The following is an 11,522-nucleotide window of genomic DNA, read 5'->3' as shown; positions in this document are numbered from 1 at the left end:
TGGGGGGGGGTTCAGTTTTATTCGGTTCTTTGTGGTTTACTTTGAAATGAAATCTTTCCAAATTTCTCTATATTGAAGGGAACCTACCGTCAATTTGCTTCAATATAAACCTTCGAAATGCAACTTTTGTTCCTCTTTTTGAAAGGGTATTTTACTGCCTTTGGGTTGTTATGCTGATGAGACTTGCCTCGACATAACATTGGTTTGTTCACAGAAAGTCCTGCATGTTTTTAGATAATGTCGGACTAAATATTCTGCTTGCTGATTCATTGTTGTTTGTGTTCATAGCAATGAGTAAGCACCAATCCTATTCTCAGAAATATGTCTTCAGTAAGAAAACTTCTAGTTTCGCAATTTGGACAGGAAAAGCTAGCACCGGGTGTCTGTCTTCCCCAGTTGATTTTACAGTAACAGCGCCCTCATTTGTCCAGAAAACCACAGACACTATTTCAATGTTTTTTGAAGTGGGAACTTTTCAATACGGAAGTGTATTTAGAGCATGGTATGAAATATTTTAAATCGTACGTACAACTTACTATTTCGTATGTACGAATTACTACAGATTAGTAATCCTTAAGTTGCATTGTGTGACTACACCTCAGTTCGTTGGGCTCCAAGGAGGACCATGTACAAGAGAGGGTGTGGTTTTCCTTGTGTCAGTGGCTGCTTTTGTGGATGCACCCCTATAAGTAAATCCCAGTAGACACCAATGATAAATTCTTGTATTTCACAAATTATTTTTAAAATGCTCGCATCTGTCACTCACAGGTGTCCAAGCTGGTCAGAAATATGTCGTTTGACACGTCTTCTTTCACTTTCCTTTCAATTTTTAGTGGGTTGACTGATGATTTTTTTAGAAATTCTCACCAAAAGTAGACAACCTCTAAAGTGAAGAAAATTTCCCGGTCTAGGAAAGTAGCCATTTTGAAAATGCATCCCTGTGTAAAACGGCTAGATAGAGCCATTTTTGGACCCGATTGCATCCAAATTGCTTAATATTGGAAGCCCTAAGTCCAGGCCAAAGGTTCATATTCCATTCCTCAATTCCATGGCTCTGAGGACTCTTGAATGTAGAATATTTTGAGTGTATAACTTTTATTAATGAGCAAGGCGACGTATTTCTGGACTATTTACAGGAGTGCACCCCAAAGGGGCATCTATAACAAGGATAATCACGCCCTCTCGTCTTCCCCCTTGGGCCCCAGTGAACTGAGGTGTAGTCATGCCACGGACATAGGAACCCCTTAAAGTGTTCTGTAATTTGCATTCTCAGAGGGGAAGTTTTAGAGTGAATAGTATTTGTAGCAGTTTGTGAAAAATTTACTGAGATCACATTTGAAAATGGAAAGTTTTAATTTTCATTTTCAATCAGGATCTTACGGTCCCTGTACCTCCTTCAATGACGACGACGAGTCCCATTAGGCACAGTAAGCAAGCGAGCCACATCACAGGCTGTGTCGACGTCTAAAACAGCCTTAAAGCGCACGGCTAGGTCTATTTTCTCAGTGTCTCCGCGTATTTCCAATGGGGCGAAGTTTATTCCCGGAATCAATCTATAAGAGAGAGCGTCTCTGAATGGGAAAGAGCCATCACTTCTTCTCAAAAAATTGAAATATCCACAAGCTTCTTTCTTTGAATGTTTTGATAGTTGGCAAAGTAAGATTGTGTTCACTATGACCACTCATTTTGGGGGCTTCCTAAAGTAAAGAAAAGTTTTACTGAAACATATCCCCATACAATTTTAAACTTAAAGACTTATAGCTTAATCATGTCATCCAGTTTGCGATGTCATCTAACGCAAAGCTTTAACATCGGAGCTGGTTTGTGGACAAATATTAAAGAATTGTTTTCTCCACTCCACTTATGAGTGTTTAGACTTTCCAATACTTATTTTAAGGTGTCCACCATTTGCTTTGGCAAAATTTAGGTTCTTGATTTTGTTATGTTTAATGCTTCTGTGAGACACTTTTCTTGTTACACGTTTACAAAACATCACCTTCACAATGTGCAGTTTAAGATATGTCATGTTAAAAAAAGATTAAATTATTACATCAGAACTTACAATAATTTACTTATCTTTTTCAAACTTGTCAAACATGGATTTTAAATGCTGAAGTTTTCAAAATATCGATTGCTCAAAAAATCTTCCAGTGGGGCTTATGTATCATGCAAAACAGAGCACAAAACCTTACAAATATTTGCCGACCTCACAACGTACAGGTTTCGCACACCCGCTCACAATCACAGGCATTGGACTTCCTACAGAGATTTTATTTTCTGGCCCCCTGGTAGAATCATTTTCCTACGTGTCTGAGGATGCACCCTCGTATTTAGGCCAGAAATATGTCCGCCAAGCTCATGAATAAAAGATATACACGCAAAATATTCTGTATTAGAGGGTCGTGAGAGCCATGGAACTGAGGAATTGAAGAAATATGAGACTGAACCTCTGGGCCAGACTCAGGGCTTCCAATTCTGAGCAATTTGGATGCAATCGGGTCCAAAAGTGGCACTATTTGAGCCATTATGCAGAGGGATGGTTTTTCAAACTAAAATGGCTACTTTTCTGGAGAGAGACATTTTCTGCATTTTAGGGGTGGTCTGCTTCTGGTGAAAATTTCTCAGAAATTCATTGGTCAACCCCCCGAAAATTGAAAGGAAAATGGAAGAGGACATGTGGAACATCATTTTTCTGTGTAGCCTGCACACCTGTGAGAGTTGTGAGTATTTTTAAAATATTTGAGAAGTGTGGGGATTTATCACTGCTGTCTATGGGAATTTATTTTTAGTGGTGCACCCCTGAGTCATGCAATTCAACATACGGATTTATACTAATTCGTACGTACGAAAAACTAATCCGTCCGTGCGAAATAATTTTTTTCTTACAATATCCTAAATAAACTTTCGTGTTTCAATGAATTCAACCAAATAGGAATGTAAAATTGCTTATACATCGTAGCACCGAGGTGATTAGATGACTTTTAAATAATCATTTTTGGAAAGCCGACGGGGATTCAAAAAGTCAAGTGATGATTGGCTTGTCGGTAGGTGGCGCTTATTACTGTGCACCTGCTGAGCAGTGCACCTGTACCCCCTCCTTCAAGCCCCTGGCGTGGCGCTGATATCGCCAGTCGAAGCTGTTCATGCATTGCCACACATGGAACAGTCATCGGAAAACCCGAACGACACTACTGCTGGCCGGCCCTGCTAGCTAGTAGTGTGCGCACATGCACTCACAGCAGGCCTGGGACGCGCGTTGTAGTTCAAATTATGCTCCCATCCCAATATCATGGACTTGGCACGATATTTAGTCGTTTCCGATGATCTGGTTTGAAGTGACATTGATAGTTTCTGGATGCAGAAGTTAAAGATGTATGACATACTGGGCTGTAGCCTCGTGGCACTAATTCTGTATTGGAACACCCTGAGTGCGGACTTCGCCTACGACGACTCGTAAGTTGTGTAAAATTGTACCTGAGCGCGCTGCGGCACCGAAGGCCGCCGTGATTTGAGCCGATTGTGCGGCGTGGTTGAATAAGACGCTCTTGCTCGCTTTGTCAGTATTTTGCCATGTTTGCTGATTGGGGACGACGAACTCTTGCAGACAGATATTAACTGTTTCTGTACTTGGTTACTGCAGTTTGAACTCCTGGGATTACTTGAAGATTTTATTTTTAGTCATTGCACTTTTTTTCGACAATAAACTATTTGTCGAACATGGTTATTCAACAAAAACTCAACTGTCTTGGATAAGTCGGATTCCAGAATTGACAGTTTCTGACAGTGATTGTTAGCAATAGTAATGTTTATGACAGTAGTGTTGTGGTAATACGGTTTCTTCAGACTCTTCTAACAGGGCCCTTGGATCTTTTCTCCAATTTCTTTCATAAATCTCAGGCTTGATTAGTTGGCTGTACTAACAACAGATCAAATCTAAAATTCAAAAAAGGAAGTTATAACGCCCCAATTAGTGGGTCTTCCATTTGTGATCAGTACCTTAACTGTGTTTTCCATCTTTAGTCAAATTTCCAGAGTCATTATTGCACTTGCACTACGTAGTGATACCCTGGTTATTTGAATTACTTGAACAGACAGGACAGGAAACATGAACGTTTTGCCATATCTGCATCAAGCCTAATGTGTTTGTTGCACTGTTCGGAAATTGTACTTTCGAAACCATGTTGACACAAATTACAAATCTGATTGTTTCTTGAACAGATACCATTTGCTTTTAGTTTAACTACAGTGAATAAATTGCCATACTCCGTCTCAGGCTTCGTGTAGGAAACCAGTCCCTGATTGTGGGCCTGAAGCGTTTTTAATTGAAGTACTGTAACGTTTGGCTATCTTACTTGATGTTTTGTGGCACTGTCAGACTTACTATTGCGCTTACAACCTCAAAGTCAGGAAGTAAAAAACAGTTGAAGCCTGAGACAGAGCCCAAGTCGATTATTGGAAAATAGCCAAGCTGAAGAATTAAGGCAGTCTTTCTTACGCTAGATGTGTGTGGCCATTTATTCACTGTAGTTAAACTAAAGGCAAATGGTATTGCATGATGGACGAAGTAAGTCTCCTGTCAGTGGTCAGTATTCATGGTAAGAAGCTCAGCTGGCTCAATTGCTGTGACCACAGCTTATTAAGAGTTGGTGCATTGTCAATGGTGTTTGTGAAGCCTAACGGTTGGGATTTGGTGCTTGTTTTTGTATAAGTCTGTACGCCCAAAGGGATGACTGTAAGGAATGGATCTATTTATTAATCAGTGTACATGGGACTTGTTTGTCACATTGCTGGCATACTCCAAGAAAAATGAAGACTGGAAGACTGGGATTTAGTGGTGCCCATGTACATGTATCCTAATACCAAATAGTTGTCAGTTAAAAACAAACATATCATTAACAGAAAAATGCATGCAGCTGTGAATTCAAGTTGAAGATGATACTTTGTGTGTTTGCAGGATGATTTGATCAACATCTGCCTTGAAAATCAATGTATGAATTGGCAAAAGAGTTGAGAAATTTGAAGAATCTAGCTGCCATTTTGGAATATTGGCTGTTGAAAAAAAAGGAAGAAAAAAGAGCTTGATGAGAAAGTACATGTATGATCCATTTTAGGTAGCCTTATAAAATGTAAGTACAGTGTACTTCCTTGTCCAATTTACAATAACTAGAGTTTCAGTTGTTGGTCACGGATGTCATGCACCATCCCCAAAAGAAAAGAAATTCCCATTTATTATAGAATATCCACAAATCGGAAAATGCTCAAACTCAAATTGAAATTGTACATGTAACTGCTGGTGTGTGCTGTGCACTTGTCATGAGAGTTTTTCCCAGAATTCCAAAATGAGTAGTTGTTCTTTGAGGCTCACTAATTTACATGTATGTATATGCTGAACAAGTGGGGAAAATTTTAAATGGTAGTTTTCAAGTTGATGTTGGGTTTGTTGTATTTATTGGAAATCGTGGTGCATTGTGCCCTATGTGGCATGCCCAGCACCGCACACCTTCATTGCAAAGCCAATTTTATACTGTGATTTCTTCTCATTTTTTGATCAGTTTACCGGCGGAGAAACATGATAATATATTGCACAGACGGATGTTCAAATGTGCTCAAATGGCATTAAACCTGAGGTTTATTTTCAGGGCATTATTTCTCATTGTATAAATATGGCACTGGTCATTTACATATAGCTAGGGGTATGTTTTGGAGCTGGGCACACTCATTTTCATCCATTCAGTTGTCCATCTGAAGAAAGTAGAGGTCCTTGTGTGGACTGGGTACCCTGTTGTTTTATTTCATCCCAGATGTTTGAATATTGCCAAGAAGTAATTTGGGTCCCCAATTTTTATAATTTCGGATAACCCCTGGTTGAATCCTGTATATGCTGTTTGCAAAAAAATCTGACAGATTTATTTAAACCCTTGGAAAATAAAGATAAGCGAGTCAAATTCTGTGTTGAACATCTGTGTTTTTGAAGCCCATTCGTGTTAGCTGAATCATTTACAGTGAATGGTTTGTGCATGATATATAGGAACTGATTGAAACAGCCATTTTGCTGTGCATGTTTACCCCTGTTGGATGTGTGCGTACTGTTCACCGGCTTCACCGTGTTTACCCTCTGCAAACCACTTCAGTGGGTCTGGCCCAGAAAAGAAGGGGGAGAATACACCCCCATTCAGCCGGGACAATCAGGCTGTGAAACCCCGCGGTCAGCTTAGCAGTGTGGGAGGTGGTACTCAAGCCTGTTACTGGGAATTCCTATTTTACTCCTTTTTGCTGGCCATGGGCAGGCCGGCCGACACACTGGACAGACAGCATGCCCCTCGTGGCCTGGCTGTTCGGAACACAATGGGTCCGGTTCGGTGTCCAGCAGTCGATTAAACAGCTCCTGTATTATTCCATCCACCTGTTCACACCCGCGGTGTACATTTTCTGCACCCAGACCTTTGATTTTTGTAACTTTCAGTGAATGCTTTTTTGTTTCTCATAAGAGTATAGCTTGCCGTACCCCGGCACAGGTTTCTTTACCAACCCTTGCTCTTAAAATGTAAAGACCAAACAAATAAAAAGCTCTGTTTAATTAATGTTATTAAGAAATTTCACAGAGCTAAACATGCTCTTCCGTCAAAATCAGAACTATAAAAAGACAAAACAGATAGGTCACTTGATGTCCCAATCAATCATTTTTTCTCTTATAACTGACCAAAGCTTCAGTTGCTCCATGTTTTTTTTAAATGCAGGGAGGGTGCAGTGTAGCAGTACATTACATGTACAACTTTGCAAATGTTTTATCAGGTAGCATATTGTTAGGTCAAGTTGGTGATTCATCATACATTAACCCCCACACCAATTGCTCTCATGGTCAATTTTAATTGTTTTTACAAGCATTATTTATAATGTTTTTGTCTGAGCAGTGGAAAAGAAGGAAATATAATCAAGGAAAGCAGCCTTCCTCTTTGCTGGAGATTTATTGCCCCAGCATCCCTTGTGTGGTTCAGAGTATAATAAACAAAGATCCACAATAGCTTTAAGAGTCATGTTACCTGTGGTACAGTGTAAGTTATGTCTGGCTGGTTTCTCGACCCAGTTAAATAACACTTGTTGCTCAACTTCAGAATTGGTCACATTGTATGAATGCCTCATTCTCGTTATACTGTAGCATTGAGCCGGCAATCCTCTACAACAAAAAGTGGATCTATCATACCGTATCAGAATAAAATCAATTTTGCATTAGAAATTAATGAATACAATTTCTAATGCAAACAAAACTGTAGGTACCAGTAAATTGTATTGTCTTGGGAGACTAAAAATATCGAGGTCATCAGAACAACAAAGTTTTCAGTGAATGGGTCGTTCAGGTTTTTTAATTCTAATCAGTACTTGTCATGTAACCACGATTGAAAGATTCTCTTCCATCTGAGGCAGTTAGACGAGTGGCAGTCCAGGAATTTTGTTCCTTTATAATATTCTTCATTTCATTCCTGTGTTCCTGCATGAAATGGGTTTTTTTATTTATGATTAATTTGGTAAACATTTGAAGGTTATTTTTGAGGGTAAATTTACTTCATTTAATTCCTGTTTTGGTATGAAGTTGTTCTTTTGATTGATAATAATTGAACTTGGTGATCCTTACTTGTGCATCCAGGTTATTTTGGAAGATGGTTTTTGCCAAGTTGAACAGCAACAAAGTAGCATCTGATGAAGTAAAGTTATTTCAAGGAACATGTAATTTCAAAAATACATAAAAAATAAAAGAATGTGGATACGAAGAATGTGGATACGAGTAGGTCCCTTGTGTTCAGCATTCAACTTTTCCAAATACATTTACATGTACATGTGTACATTGTACATGTTCAATTTTACGAGTGTTAAGTTAAAAAAATGTGGTCTTTTTAAGCATTAGAAATGAAAAATGCGTCTGAAATCGTGTCTCCTGAAATATTCATTGGGAGAGTGTTATGTGACAGAACACACTGACAATCCCAAACCAACCAACAGACTTTATAGCCATTTTGTCAAGCTTGTAGTAGATGAGCCCTGGTGCATTTTTGCATATTTTACTGTGAATGAGAGATACTGGTATTTCTCTACACATTATTCCCTCTTTGTGATAATATAAATAAACAAGACGCATATGAGATATGAATTGGCAGTCCCAGCTAAAAACTGGTTCAAATTACCTACATGTATGCTAGTATTCTTCTCATGCCAGAAAAGTTAAAATCCAGGCTGCTCTTTTGGGGTCAGGTGACCCTCTTCATTTCCTGAAAGAATAGACACATGAGATTTAGATGAAGGCTGAGATTCAAACCATTGCTCAAGTTGTTTGGCAGATGTACTGGTTTTTGTGATGTGGCTGGTATTGGGCCTAATAAGTGGCACTCTTGTGGGATTTGGTGGAGGAGGGATTTGCTGCAGATCAGATTAACAGTGTCATCAGTCATTTGGATGGCTTCTTCACCTCAGCTACCAGAAAGTCACAAGGGTTAGACCATAGAGGTTTAGACCAAAGGCGCTAGGCACAGATGGCCAGTCCATTAGACGAGGGGTGACTACATGCCATACAGAAACATTAGACATTACATGTAGATTCTGGCATTCACAGCCCTAGTGCAAGACAGCTTCGTGGTTAATAGTGGTGTCAAGTTTGTGGTCTGATTAGGCCTTCATTAGGCGTGAAAAGGCAGGATTCCTTCAAATGCCGAGAATATTTTAGAAAAGAACCAATGGGAACTGATATTAACAACTGTGATGCAGTGTGGGTTAAAAACTGAACACAAAAGCTGCACGCATTGAGCGGTCAGATGACTTGCATTTGAAAACATCTCATCCTCTGTAAAGCAGTTATGTAATTACCTGTGTGGAAGATCATAACACAGGATGATGTTTTAGGCCAATTCTTTAGTCCTTCAAACACCATAATTTCATTGCTGGGAGAAGCACAGTGGTAGAGTACATTATCTGCACTCTTTCACAGTACGAGCGCAATGGTTCTGTTTTGTTCTCGACTGGCTATGGTCGACATGTTTGCCATCAGTAGCTTCGATGACATGAATGTGCGCCATGCTTCCTAGTGATGTATCAGTCTACAAGGGCAGTGATGGGAAACGCTCCCTGATTGGTCACAGTTGGGCCAGTTAGGTCAACAAGCGGTGATGTCATTCCTTTAATCAAGGATACATCCGTATTGTAAATATTTATTGCGAAAATGCCTATTCAGTACATTTAAGCAGGGGTTGCACGTGTCCCCAGGTTTAACCCGTGTCTGCTGTCCCGTTTATTAATTTTTTTAATTTTGCTTTTTAAATAGTAGATAAGCGTCAGTTAAGGAAATTCAGTATAAATTTTGATGGCAGCCGACTCCTCCCAGCTGGTTTGAAGCATCTTTTGAACAACTTACAATGACATTGTTCACGAGCATCACCTGATAGTGTGATCACAGCTCTGGAACATCTGACCTGAACCTCAACTTTGCGACTGATACGAATGTGGCATTTCTCTTCATTTTTAAAGTACAGACCATTCAAGCACTGATGCATGGTAATGCAGAAATTGCTTAGGACTTAAGTAGATTAGAGACCTCCCACCTACAGGTACAGAATCTGAACACAAAGAAGATTAACTTCTCTCTGTCAGAGTCAATTTTCCCCCCAAATAATCTGTGGTGTGGACAAAGCTATGAGGTTGAAAATTGATGAATTGAAATCATAAGAAAATGTAAGTGTACACAGATAAAAGGGCAGTGCTTTGTTTGAGTGTTACTGTCTTGTTCCTGTATGTTCAGTATTAAAGGTACATGTAAACGTAGTTTTTGTTTTATCATTCGTAATTCTTTTTTCGCTTACAGATTTTTGTAAAATTCAGCATAGTAGGATTTTATAATCTTTTGTGTTCTAGTTGAATGACATTCTGAGTATTAAAATCACTTGAGATTTACTTTTGAAATTCAATAGAAAAAAAATGGAATAACAAAAGACAAAGTTCAATTTGTGACATGGGGGGGCCGGGATGCCTCATATACATGTAGCCGGCGTCTAGCCTCCCACCTCGCTTATCCTAGGATTAGGAGGCTTTTGAAGAACGCAGATTTAACAGCATTTGCGATGTAGCCCCAGTACAATGCAACAGCTTCGTTGGAACGGCTGACCTGAGTTTCACCTCGTGAGGTTGAAAACTGAGGCAGCTGCACTTGTGACTGCCGCGCAAGAACATCCCGAAAGATGCACGTAAACCTTTTGTCTCTCTTTTTTGACGTCAGAGGCAATCTGTTTCTATTCAGTAACTTTTCAATAATTGTTTTAGGTTGCATTTGAAAGAGTAAACCATGTTTTTTCTGTGCATGTGCCATTTTTACTTAGTTTGGTAGGATGATGATAGTGGACATTACACGTACATGTATGAGGGTGGAAAATGTTGAGGATTCCTTTCCATTCGTTTGCACTACATTCCTGGTTCCAAATTACATTGTACCACATTCAAGGTATCTCTGGCACTGCATAATTCATGGGGTTTTTATGCACTTATCGTGAATGACATTACAGCAGACTTGCTTTTGTTTTAAAAAAGAAAGGGGCAACAGTAAATGAAGTAGACAATAGATTACAGGGAAGGGAATGTTGCAACTTTTGTCATGCCTTATTGATAAGTTTAACACTTATTGGTGCAAATACCTTCATGAATATGTTGATAACATGGACATGTATCTCATGTGAATATGCATCCAACAATGCAAATCGTCCCTTTCACAATAGCAGGCCTATCCTTGCAAACTTCTTAGTGAAAAGAGCAACATATTAAATTTCTTCCCTTGTGATACTTACTTTGCTCTCAAGGATCATCTTTCCATACAGGGAAATTTCATCTGAATCATAGGATTGAAACCCCCAATATTGGACAGAGAATGACAGATTGGTTAACAAATGAAGTTTTCATTCAATATGTATCGTAAATGCTGCTGAGAGTACAATTTTTTTTGTTTGATTTGTTATTTAAGTATTGATTATTTTGTCTAGATGTCAGTTTACATGTACTTGTACAGTTAGTGCATGTACATGTTTATGTACATGTACACTACCACTAGAACTGTGGGGTTCGTCGTCCGCAGCACTCCCACCCATGGGGGTACATGTACACTTGGTCCAACAGCCTTTTCCCCCCACTCTGGATATCTGATGTGGATTCTGATCACTGGTAATTCTGTTCACCTGGGGGGGAGGAGGGGAGGAGATAGCAGAAGCATATTTTTAAGTTTGCAACGTACATGGACTGCTACAAGGCTTGACTGTCATTCAGCCTCCTGATATTATCTCCACAATCTAGTATCATTTACAGTCAGAGTAAGATGAAATCAGTTGACATCAAACCTTATCTGTACATGCTCGAATCCTTGTGCCAAGAGGCAGTCACATCAATACTTGTAGAGCAAGGACCCAGTTACATGTAGGTGTACATGTTGCAGGGAATTTACATGTCCGTCTGTATTACCCATGCCTCGTTTCCTTCAATTAATTAGAAGGAAAAAATTG

At 39.4% G+C, this 11,522-nt stretch overlaps 1 protein-coding gene across 1 annotated transcript in view; it reads left to right on the top strand.

The window, feature by feature from the left end:
- Positions 1-3,138: 3,138 nt before the first annotated feature.
- tmtc2 (transmembrane O-mannosyltransferase targeting cadherins 2) overlaps positions 3,139-11,522 on the top strand; it is a 52,510-nt gene continuing 44,126 nt past the window's right edge. The window contains exon 1 of the mRNA XM_022242641.2: positions 3,139-3,453. Coding sequence (XP_022098333.2) covers positions 3,356-3,453 — 98 coding nt within the window. The 5' untranslated portion in view covers positions 3,139-3,355. The remainder of the gene's footprint in view (positions 3,454-11,522) is intronic.

This window comes from Acanthaster planci, linkage group LG03 (genome assembly GCF_054643075.1).
Source record: "Acanthaster planci isolate LZ-2023a linkage group LG03, COTS_SCS, whole genome shotgun sequence".
Lineage (NCBI taxonomy): Eukaryota > Metazoa > Echinodermata > Asteroidea > Valvatida > Acanthasteridae > Acanthaster > Acanthaster planci.
This window is presented reverse-complemented; position numbering and strand designations above follow the sequence as displayed.